At 38.1% G+C, this 12,398-nt stretch overlaps 1 protein-coding gene across 5 annotated transcripts in view; it reads right to left on the minus strand.

The window, feature by feature from the left end:
• LOC107517402 (protein shisa-6) overlaps positions 1 to 12,398 on the minus strand; it is a 597,831-nt gene that overhangs the window by 199,416 nt on the left and 386,017 nt on the right. For all 5 annotated transcript variants that reach the window (XM_036223917.1, XM_016158078.2, XM_016158077.2 and 2 more), the window contains one exon: positions 1,920 to 2,076. In XM_036223917.1, coding sequence (XP_036079810.1) covers positions 1,920 to 2,076 — 157 coding nt within the window. The remainder of the gene's footprint in view (positions 1 to 1,919; positions 2,077 to 12,398) is intronic.

Consider the following 12,398-nt stretch of genomic DNA (forward strand, 5'->3'; position numbering starts at 1 on the left):
TAGGTTACATTTTATCTATATATCTATGTATCTATCTATGTATATATCTATTGTCTATTTATCATCTATCTTTATCTATCTGTTTATTATCTATCTATCTATCTATCTATCTATCTATCTATCTATCTATCTCTATTTTTGGTATCCTTCAGTAATGTCCAACACATGCCAAGTAATGGTGATACTCAAATTAATTTGACTGCTGAACTGTGCTTTGTAATAAAAATAATTCTGAATTGCTGGACAACAAAGGGAAGAAGAGGTTTATGAACAGCTTAATGAGACTGTTTAGCTACAAAGGATATTGGTGTCGAGGGAGAAATCAACTTTCTTTTGAGTGCTTCACTGGCTATACCTATGGCCCTCAGATTTAATTTGTGTCTAGCCTAGACTTATATGACTGAAGCTTTGCTCACTGTTCAAACAAACTGAAGACAGACTCTTCCTCTCACCCTGTACTCCTAGGGGAATTGGTGGGGTCAAGATTCAATAATAGATTTGAAAGAATTGGATAAAATGGCCTTAGTGACCATTGGCCATGGGCTCAACTCATCTCTTCCTGTTTGCTATGTTAGGCATGACTTTGAAGAAATTGGCTGATTTTCTTCAGTCAATACACCAGGTCTTCTACATATAAAGAGTGTGTCTTCTAGAATGTTCCCTTGGGAAACTATACTTATTTCAGCAGTGGTGCCATTGTTCAACTATAGAAGAATTTAGAAACTTAAAATAATTTTTAAGGCTGAGTTTATTTCTTTATATGGAAAAAAACCTTTCTTCTTCCAGCCTGACTTAAAAAGAAACATTACCTTAATGTGTTTATCAATAGAAGCGACCATGCCAAAGTTTAGAGTGTGTAGACTATGATGAAGACAGCTATTTTGTGTCTGAATCCTCATTTTATTTGCTTGCTATGAAAAAACATGGTGCTATAGAATTCTTCAACTCTCTGCACAGCAAAATTTTACATCTAAGAAAATTATTAAAGTTATAGTAGACAAATCTCATTTAAAGTGCTCTAAACATGGTAATTGCAAGTGTCATTTGCAGACTCTAAAATTATTTTTAAATTAAATTTATTTTGCAACCAAAATATCACAGAATTTATGCACATAAATATATAATCTATTCTTAATGCATATATTTTATTTTTTATACTCTAAATTTATTTTCATGCCATGCTGTTCTCAGAAGGGACTTAAGGCAGTTTACAAAAATACATACAGTAAAATAAAATAAAAAATAATGAGACAAGCAATCTGTTATTACATTTAAAAAAAAAGAAACTATATAAGGACTAGTTGTGAGTAGAATATCATTAGCTAAAAGTGACCTAAGGGGTCTTTTTCTTTTCTCCATGAGACAGAACCTGGGATACATTAAAAATGTAAAAATGATGAGTGCTTAAATGAAGAACATTAGGCTTGCAATTGTCTTTTGTGGGTACCTCTTGTTAGAAGTAGGGGTTAATCTAGTCTGTCTTCAAAGGTCACACCTGCCCTTATATTTTTCCCTTGTGGGTATTCTGGGGAATAAAAAAAAGCATAAATATAATTTTTATGTGAAGACTTTATGTTAGCTACTTATGAGCCTTTCCGTGGTTCTAGGTCAGATAGAGAATTTAGGCCTTTGGATATATGTTCAACTTCCTCATTTTACAAATGATAATAGGAAAACCTCAGAGGTGAAGTAACCCATTTGTACTTGCAAACCTCACCAGTGGAAGCAGATTCCATGGTTCTGAAGTTTACAGGGAGGTTAACAAGCTGCAGTGGGATCAATGGTCCAGAGGTCTTCTGTGAAGAAGGGAGCAAAAATCTTGTATGGGCCTCTGAGGTGGACCAGGGTGGTATGGATAAACTTGGTTCCTGGTTTGGCTACTGCCCAGTTACTAGTCCCTCCCAATGTTGGGCCTGTACCTTGTAGTCCATCTGCTCTGAACAATTAAACACGTAGACCATGATACCCAGAGCTCGGCCCAGGTCCTTGGTGGTCTCTGTCTTGCCTGTGCCTGCAGGTCCTGCTGGAGCCCCACTCATGGTCAGGTGCAGAGACTGGGTGAGGGTGATGTAGCACCTGTGGAATACAGGAGAGAATAGGTTGTCAGTGCAACAGGTGGCCAATGAATAACTCTGGCCCCGCTAGATCCTAGTGAGATAGAGTTGGGAGGCCCGTTGGAGACCTAACACAGCTTCTGTAAAAAAGATACCAGAGCCCTCAACTCCTGTCTGTTCTCCACAGTGCGTGGGGAGAACTTTCTAAAGGATCATTTTATCATGATGCTGCCTCATGAAAGGCATCAACGGCTCTCTGCTAGGCCCTTCCTGATCTTGTTCCCATCTATATCTCTAGCTCATTTCTTGGTGCTCCTCTCTTCTCATGCCCAATTCTCTAACGTCCATTCATGAGAGCTATTTTCACTTGCCCAGTGCTATGGTCTGAATGTTTGTGTCCCCCCAAAAATCACAAGTTGAAATCTTAACCCCTAAAGACTATAGTATTAGAAGGTAGGGACTTTGGGAGGTGATTAAATGGAACCCTTGTGAATGGGATTAGTGCCTTACCAAAGAGGTTCCAGAGGGATCTCTTGCCCCTACCCCTCTGAGGACACAATGAGAAGATACCATCTATGAGTCAGAAAGGAGACCCTCACAAGAACATTACCATGCTGGCACCTTGATATTGGACTTTCCAGCCTCCAGAACTAAATTTGTGTTTTTTATAACCAATCTAGTCTGACATTTTGTTCTAGCAGCCTTAACAGACTAAGATATCCAGACACTCTAGGGCTATGCTTGTTCCCCTCTCCTTCCTTCATCCAGCCCCAAACCTTCCAGTCTACTTGGATGATGTTCCTCCTTGACCTTTGCCTGGCTGATGGCTACTAACCCCTTGGGGCTCATATTTGACATGACTTCACCCACTAGTCTTAGATCTCTCAACACTGGGGTGAATAAGTAGATGTACCTCAGCTGAGTTCCTACTCCATTTAAAACTTCCAACTACATCCATATATTATATATACATATATATTTAATACATATTTTCATAAGGTATATAAATTAGGGTTATTCTTTTTTTTCATTCTTTTAGCCATTTCTTCTGGTATTTATCTTTCTATTTCTGACAAATTTTATTATATTGCTACTTCTAGATTTTTCAGTTTTAGATATTATTTATTGACTCTACATTATGGAAATAAGAATTTAGTTCTTTTGTTTCCCAGCCCTTCTTTCCACATACATATACATTCACAGTTACGTGTACATGGTTATCTCACTATATTTAGGGAGTTATTTTTCAATGTTATGTGTACTTGTTTTTTCCCCCTGTTGTACCACATACATTTGCTTTCTTATCCATTTTTCCTGTTTTTTTTTTTTGAAGCTAATATTTCCTGTTTTTTTTTTATTTGCTTAGTTTCCTAACTATGTATTTGTATTCTATCTCAAAACCCTGCAGTTAAAACCTCTGAGCACACTCAAACATATCACATAGTCTGTTGGTTCATTTTATACTTGGAGATGCATCTGTTAGAATCTTCTGGCTCTGTTGTGCTTTAGGTTGCTGGATACCAGTCACTCCGGGTCTGCCCTCCCCAAGAATTCTCTTTACCTCTCTTCTTTTAGACTTCAAGTCTTCACCTTTTTTAGTTTATTTACATATTATAATGGAACATGTCCTCATAACTTCTTGAGAAAGGATGCACAGGAGGTATAAATTGTGAGGTTTTATATAATAGGCAGAATGATGACACACACCCCTCATCCCCGCAAAATGTTCACATCCTAGGCCCTGGGACCTATGGGATATACCACCTTAACTGTCAGAGGGGACTTTAGATCTGTGATTAAGGATCTGTAGATGGGGAGACTTTCCTGGATTATTCATTAGACCCAGTGTAATCATAAGATTCTTATGAGAGAGGCAAGGGAGTCAGAATCAGAGATTTGAAGAGGCCATGCTGTTGGCTTTGAAGATGCAGGAAGGGGACACAGGCCAAGCAATGCAGGTGGCTTCCATGGCTGGAAAAGGCAAGGAAGCAGATTCGCCCTGGAGCCCCCAGAAGGAACACAGCTCTTCTGACCTTGATTTTAGCCCAGTGAGGCTCATATCAGACTTCTGACCTCCAACACTGTAAGATAATACATTTGTTCTTAGCATGTCTAAAATTATTTTTATTTCCCTCCCTTGAGCTTGATTGATAGTCTGGGTGGGTAGAATTCCATATTGGAAATAATTTTTCTTCAGCATTTTGAGGCATTGCTGAGCCTTCTAGTTTCCAGCGCTAAGTTAATACTATTTTGATTTCTGTTCCTTTGTGCAGGATAGGTTCTGTTCCTCTTTTCTTAGAATGCTTTTTATTCCCCGTGTTCTGAAATTTCATACAGTTGTGGGTATTTAAAAATTTTTTGTGCTGGTTACTCAATGGGTTCTTTCAATCTGAAAACTATGTACTTTGATTTTAGGATATCTTCTTCCATTATTCTTTGGAAATTTTCCTCCTATCATTTTCTGTTCTTGTGTGTGTGTGTGTGTGTGTGTGTGTGTGTGTGTGTGTGTGTGTGTGTGGTTGCAGTTGTTGTTGTTGTTGTTGAAATTCCTATTAGGAATTAAACCATCTTCTAAATCAGTCCTTTAGTTATTTTTTATTTTTTCTGTTTTGCGGTTTTTGTTCTGCTTTCTGAAAAATTTCTGTAACTTTATCCTCCAGCTTTTATTGAGCATTTAATTTCTGATATCTTTTTTTTTTCAAGAGCTATATCCTATTTTTAGATTATGATATCCTATACTGAATTTCATGGATGCACTGCTGTACCTCTTTGAGCCTATTATTTTTCTTCTGTTTTGTATGATTTTTTAAATGTTTTATTCTGTTAATAGTTTTTGCTATTTCTCTTGGATTCTCTTTTTTTCTCTATTATAATTTCTGTCTTTGGTGTTAGAAACTTTCCTCAAATACCCCATGAACCTTGGTTCTCTGTTCATATTTAAAGCACTCAGATCTGATCAGAAGCTCTTTGTGCAAAGGGAGGTTACTGGGTAGTGGGTTCACTGTTTGTATCAAGTACTGGGTGGCTTCATTGGGGGACCTCTAAGTGTCAGTTTCTTAGGGTCTTTTCTTGGGTTGCTTGATTTCTCCAGAAAGAAATCCTCTGATTTCCTGCTTGAGAGTTGAGCAGTAAGTGGACTTGTCCACCTCATTTTCAGGGCTGACACCTCATCCTACTGTGCCTACTATCCCTGAGTCAGAGACTGGGTCATCTCTCCTGAGAGTAAACCCCAGGATCCAAGATGGGCTTATTCTTATTCATTGCTTCACCTCCAGAAACTAGCACAGTGTCAGGCACATAAAAGCTCTCATAATTATTTATAAAACAAACAAATGAATTCATGAATAAATGGATCAATCATTCAATCTTTTTAACCCTCTGTGACTATTTTTACTAATGACAATAAAATAAATTCAGCTTTAAGCTTGTTTCTGGCACTTTTTAAAAAGAACTTATAGTTCCATTTTGTTAGAAATGTGCCTTTGGGTAATAAGTACATGAAAATATGTTCAGAATCATTGGTTATTAGGGAAATGCAAATTAAAAGCACAATGAAATACCACGTCATACCCACTAGGAGGGCTATAATCCAAAAAACAGACAATAACAGTATCATTGAGGATGTGGGAAAATTGGAAACCTTATACATTGCTGGTGAGAATGTAAAATGGTACAGCCACTTTGGAAGACAGTTTGGCAGTTTCATAAAAAGTAAAAATTACTGACTTCTGGTCAGATGGTGTAGTAGGTAAATGCAATGCTTGTCCCCTCTCACAACCACAATGAAACTAATCTACAGAACAACTGTCACTGAGAATTGCCTGAAGTCTAGCTGAACAGAAGTCCTATAACTAAGGACATAGAGAAGAAGCCACATCCATACCCATGTGTAGTGGTTGAGAATTAAGAGGGATATCTCAGCTGTGGAGGTCCCTCCAAAAGAGTGAGGAGTCTCAGTCCCACATAAGCTACTCAACCCAGAGATCCAGTTGCAAGAAAGGAAGTCCTTACAAAAGCTGGAAGTGAAAACCAGAGAAGATTGTGGCTGAGTAAAATGGAGTTCAGCTGGAATCCCAGGCATTCACCTTAAAGAGCCTGCAAATGGACTTACTGATGGACTCCCTTGTTCTGAGTTTCAGCACTGGGGCAGCAGTTTGAAAGATGCCAGGGACATATGAGAGGAACTGAATTATCTGGCTTCAGAGTGAGGGCTGAAGGGGAAACTTCCTCTCAGGCAGAAGTGCTGGCAGAAGCCACAGTTCCTTTGTTGATACCTTTCCCATTCCTAAATTTCAGAGGCAGGCAGCCACCATATCTGAGTCTTTATCAACCTGGCAAACACAGATCACCCCACCCAGGTGATTCCCTGAAACTGTGTCACACCCAACTTGCAGGCCCACCCAAGTCATTTTCAGTGGCTTTTCTATACAAACATGCTGTGAACTTTTCTAAAATATTTCAAAGGTTCATAAGCCCTAAAAGGCAACAGCCCCAAGCTCAGCACTAGAGGAAGCCAGCCTTGGTGTGCAGCTTGGCCTCTGGAGGCACATTCAAGCCCAGTGTGGGTGGCAGCCATCTGAGGATTACTACTTGACTCATGCTAGTGGGCCCTGGGCAGGGCACAGACAACAGCTGAACTTGACTCGTGGTGGGGCCCATTCCATGAGACCTTGCAGCAGGTATACACTTACCTTTGGACTGAGCCAGAGCATCACCCAGAGATGCACCTGAGGACGACACCCCCAAAGGTTAGACTAGGCAGGCATCAGAGCCCTGCTAAAGTGAATCCTGCTCTGTAGCATCAGTGTCTGTACAATAGCTCCTCCACTGTGGTCACCAGCCAATCTTCAAAACCAACCAGCCAACCTATGGATTACTCCCTCCCATTAAATTGCAAATAGCATCCAAGGCTCACCTACAAAAGGAGGGCACACATGACAGGTACCAGGCTCAGGTGACCAGGGAGACTGAACCACTAGGCCCCACAGGATACCTACTATATAAGTCCATTCTACTAAGACTGAGAGACATAGCAGCCCTACCTAATACATAGAAATAAACACAGGGAGGCAGCCAAAATGGGAAGACAAAGAAACACATCCAAAATGAAAGAACAGAACAAATCTCCAGAAAAAGAACTAAAGAAAATAGAGACAAACAATCTACCAGATGTAGTGCTCAAAACACTAGTTATAAGTAGTTATAAGGATGTTCAATGAACTTAGGGGAAGAGTAGATGAACTTAGTGAGAACTTCAACAAAGAGATAGCAAACAGAAAGATGGAGACAGTAAACAAAAAAGAACTAGCCAGAAATGAAGACTACAGTAACTGAAATGAAGAATACCTGAAGAGAAATCAACAGTAGATTAGAGCAAACAAAGGTCCGAATCAGTGATTTATAAGATAGGTAGCAGAAAACACCCAATCAGAACAGCAACAAGAAAAAAGAACCACCCCCACCCCAAATGAGGATATTTTAAGGGACAACATTAAGCATACTAATATTTGCATCATAGGGGGTACCAGAAGGAGAAGAGAGAGAGCAAGGAATCAAAAACTTATTTGAAGAAATAATGACAAAAAAATTCCCTAACCTGGTGAAGGAAATAGACGTACAAGTCCAGGAAATGCAGAGTCCCAAACAAGATGAACCCAAAGAGGCTCACATCAAGACACTTAATAATTAAAATGCCAAAGTTTAAGGACAAATTTGGAATATTAAAAGCAGGAAGAGAAAAAGAGTCTCCTATAAGAAAGCTCCCATAAACTGTCAGTTAATTTCACAACTTTGCAAACCAGAAGAGATTGGCATGAAATAGTCAAAGTAATGAAAAGCAAAGACCTACAACCAAGATAATACAGCAATCCTATTATTTAGAATCAAAGAACAAATAAAGAGCTTCCTAGACAAGAAAAAAGTAAAGTTGTTCATCAATACCAAACCAGTATTACAAGAAATGTTAGAGGGACTAAAAAAGAAGAAAAAAAAGATTAAAAAAAATGAATGATGAAATGGCAATAACTACATATTTATCAATAATTATTTCGAATGTAAATGGCTTAAATACTCCAATCAAAAGATAGGGTGGCTGAATGGATAAGAAAATAAGACCTTTACAAATGCTGCCTACAAGATTCTCATTTCAGATCGAAAGACACACACAGAATAAATATAAAGGATGGAAAAAGATATTTCATGAAAATGGAAATGAATTAAATAAAAAAAAACTGGGGTAGCAGTACTTAGACAAAATAGATTACAACAAAAGCTATATAAGAGACAAAGATGGACCCAGTAATCCCACTTCTGGGTATTTATCTGAAGAAACCCAAATATTATTTCTAAAGAACATGTGAATGCATATGTTTATTTCATGATTATTTACAATAACCAAGATATGGAGGCAACCTTGGTGTCCATCAATGGATGAATGGATAAAGAAGAATGATGTATAGATTAGAGTTAGAGTTAGAGTTAGTTAGTTAGAGTTAGTTAGTTAGAGTTAGTTAGTTAGAGTTAGTTAGTTAGAGTTAGTTAGTTAGAGTTAGTTAGTTAGAGTTAGTTAGTTAGAGTTAGTTAGTTAGAGTTTAGAGTTTAGAGGTTAGAGGTTAGAGGTTAGAGGTTAGAGGTTAGAGGTTAGAGGTTAGAGGTTAGAGGTTAGAGGTTAGAGGTTAGAGGTTAGAGGTTAGAGGTTAGAGGTTAGAGTTAGAGGTTAGAGTTAGAGTTAGAGTTAGAGTTAGAGTTAGAGTTAGAGTTAGAGTTAGAGTTAGAGTTAGAGTTAGAGTTAGAGTTAGAGTTAGAGTTAGAGTTAGAGTTAGAGTTAGAGTTAGAGTTAGAGTTAGAGTTAGAGTTAGAGTTAGAGTTAGAGTTAGAGTTAGAGTTGAGTTAGAGTTAGAGTTAGAGTTAGAGTTAGAGTTAGAGTTAGAGTTAGAGTTAGAGTTAGAGTTAGAGTTAGAGTTAGAGTTAGAGTTAGAGTTAGAGTTAGAGTTAGAGTTAGAGTTAGAGTTAGAGTTAGAGTTAGAGTTAGAGATAGAGTTAGAGAGAGAGAGAGAGAGAGAGAGAGAGAGAGAGAGAGAGAGATAGACATACTGAGTGGAGTAAAACAGAGTAAGACAAATGCCATATGATTTCAATTACCTATGGAATCTAAAGAACAAAATAAACAAATAAAATAGAAACAAACTCAGATACATAGAACATTTTGATGGTTGCCAGATAAGTTGGGTGAAAAAGGGTAAGGGAGTAAGAAATTCAAATTGGTAGTCATGAAATACTCATGGGGATGCCAAGCATAGCATAAAGAATATAGCAAGTAACATTGTAATAACTATGTACAATGTCAGATGGGTACTAGATTTATTCAAGTGATCACTTCTTAAGTTATATGTCTAATCACCATGTTGTACGCCTAACACTAATATAATATTGTATGCCAATTAATTTAAAATTAAAAATTATTATATGTATATAAAAAAGTAAAGATTACCATATGATTTGACAGTTGTCCTAGGAATTTACCCAAAGGAAATAAGAATATATGTTCACACAGACACACTTAGTCAGGAATGTTCATAGCAGCAATATTTATAACAGTAGGAAACTGAAAACAACCCAAATGTCCATCACTAAACAAAATATGATATCGCCATGAAATGGAATACTATTTAGCAATATAAAGAAATGAAGTAAAGATACATGTTGCAACATGAATGAAGCTTCAAAACATTATGCTAAGTGAAAGATATTATTTCATTTATGAAATGGCCAGAGAACAGAGGTAGACATTAGGTCAGAGGCTTCTTGAGAAGGTGGGTAAGTTGGGAATTGACTGCAAATAAGGTGAATTTACTAACAATCATTGAGTTGTACACTCGTAATGGATGAACTTTAATGCATGTAAATTATACCCCAATAAAGCTTTTAAAAATGTGCCATTGGCCTAACTTTTTAATATCTAGCAAATCAATACATAGGCTCCCAACCTGCAGGTCAGATGGGGAAGGGCAGTTTGAGGGGGCCTCTGAAATGGATTCTCTTTGTTTCTGAATCTGATATATAGAGTTGACCAGAAACTCCAAGTTAAAACCTTTCATGCCAAAATGGTTTTGAAAAGACGTAAAGTGAGCTCCTGAATTCTCCTTTAATTAAGTGAGAAATTCTTGTATCTACTTCAGTTGTTGAAAATGAAAACCAGGAAGGCAATTTCCCCAGGGAGAGAGTAGAGGTCTGAGGAATTAAAATTTCACCTGGAGTTTTCCTGTGAAATGGAATGTGTTGTTTCAGCTGATGTGGGTGTGGGGAGCACACCGGCTATATTTAATCCCTGGTTACCTGGGTTCATACAGCTGCCTTACTTTTCTCTGTAGACTAAGTTCACATTAGAGTTGTGGATCTGTCAGGTGGGTCACAAAGTGAGTTGAGTCAGAGTTAAGGTGGAAAGCTGGGTCTCATCTCTCCTTGCTCACCCTCTGTAACCATTTGCCAATGCTTTTCTCCTCCCTCAAACATTTGTAGTTAGATTTTTCACAGAATCATAATGTGAAACAATCATACCTGCCCTCCTGGTCTGAATTCTGGCTCCAGATTGGCCCCTATGCCCTCCACTTCTTCCAGCCTCAGGCATTTTCTATAACAACTTGGGGCCTGTCAGCAACCCTGAACCGCCCAGGAGGAAAGGCAGTTGCCTGCACTGGTAGAATTCTGACCCTTGGGCAACTTTCCTCTCTGCTCTCTCTCTCACCCACTTTCTGTCCCATGGCTGCCTCCTGTCACCCAGATGGCTATCCCAGGCCTCTTCTCTTTGGAGCTACAGGGTTCTTAAGAAATCTGGCAGTCCAGAAAGCTCAAGATTTCACAAAAATAGAATTCTCATAGAAAAGTCAAGAATTTCTCAAAAGAAATCCTTTTTGAGCATTTGCTGAGCTTCTGATTATCTTCAGAAGGAGCGCTTGGAGGAAAATGTGTATGTGTGCATGTATATATGTATACATATATATTTCCTCATAATGATAGAACTTGAGAACTGGGAGGGATTTTCAAGATCAGCTAATCCAATCCCCCCCCCCCCTTTTTTTTTACGGATAGGTTGATTTAGGTTCAGGAAAAGATATCGGTCTGTCTAAGTTCTAATAACTAATGCAGGGACAGTGGCACTTCAGCTTGTGCTATGAGGAAAATACAAAGAAAAAAAAGCAACAATATTTCCCTCTTCGGCATGATGGGTTGCCATTATGCTCAGGTCGCTGAGCCAACAGAATGTCCTAGTCCTTTGGGACACATGCTACTGCTCTAAGTTTCCATCTGTAGTCTTGTTAGATTGTCCATCCCTTTAAACATCCAAGCCAACTGCTTCAATCTGCTTCTATTTCCTAGTTGTGGGGGCAGAAAATGCTATAGTGATTTAAGGTGAGGACTCTGCAGTCAGATTGAGTTCAAATCCTGCCTCTACAACAAAGTGTTTGTGAAACTTGCCCAAGTTATGAAAACTTGATGCTTTAAACAGTGTGTTATTAAGGTCCATTGCACAGCATTTTCTTTGTACAAGAGAATTTAGATAAATTTGATGCTTCAAAAACAATAGCAGTTGTGAGAATGGCAAGGAATGCTTTAAGAAGAGCTCTTGTCTAGCCAGCTAACCACAAATATGGAAGATCAATTTAGTTTAGTTGTTTTTGGGAACACAGAACCTTTAGCATTGGAAGAGATATCAGAGGTTTGGCTCTTTAACCATGCCCAGCTCTCTCCCATTAAATTCCTCAAATATAATCATGTATTCTTTTCTTCCAGCAAGGCATGGTTTATTATTTTAGAAGGCACCCCCTTCCACAGTAGGCCAATTTTAATTGTTTAAAAGGTCTTCCCAATATCTAGCTAAAGTCTCTCTTGTTTTCTTTGGGCAAATGTCTTCTATAGGTTTTGTTCTCATCTGTCCCACTAGGCTCTTATGAGGATAAGATAAGAGATATGAAAATGCCTTGAAAAGCAGAAAGTGATTCACTTTTAAGATATTATTTTGTTAAGGTAATAAATATATTTTCTAAGGTAATAAATATATAAAACAAAGCCTTTTAGGTAGTTATTCAATTGACAGAAAGAAAATATCAAAGATACTGTGTCTTGATTTCAGTTATGAATACCCTGTAGCTAGCACAGACTTGTGGTCTGGCTAATCTTAGAGTTGGTGGAATGATAACTGGTTTGTATTCATTTTCTATTGTGATGTGAGAAATTACCACACGCTAAGTGGCTTAAAATAACTCTCATGTATAATCTTACTTCTAAAGATTAGAAGTCCAGGCGGCTCCTGTAGTGAGGGTCTCACAAGGCCAAAATCAAAGTATC

This window comes from Rousettus aegyptiacus, unplaced genomic scaffold (genome assembly GCF_014176215.1).
Source record: "Rousettus aegyptiacus isolate mRouAeg1 unplaced genomic scaffold, mRouAeg1.p scaffold_m13_p_6, whole genome shotgun sequence".
Taxonomy (NCBI): Eukaryota; Metazoa; Chordata; class Mammalia; order Chiroptera; family Pteropodidae; genus Rousettus; species Rousettus aegyptiacus.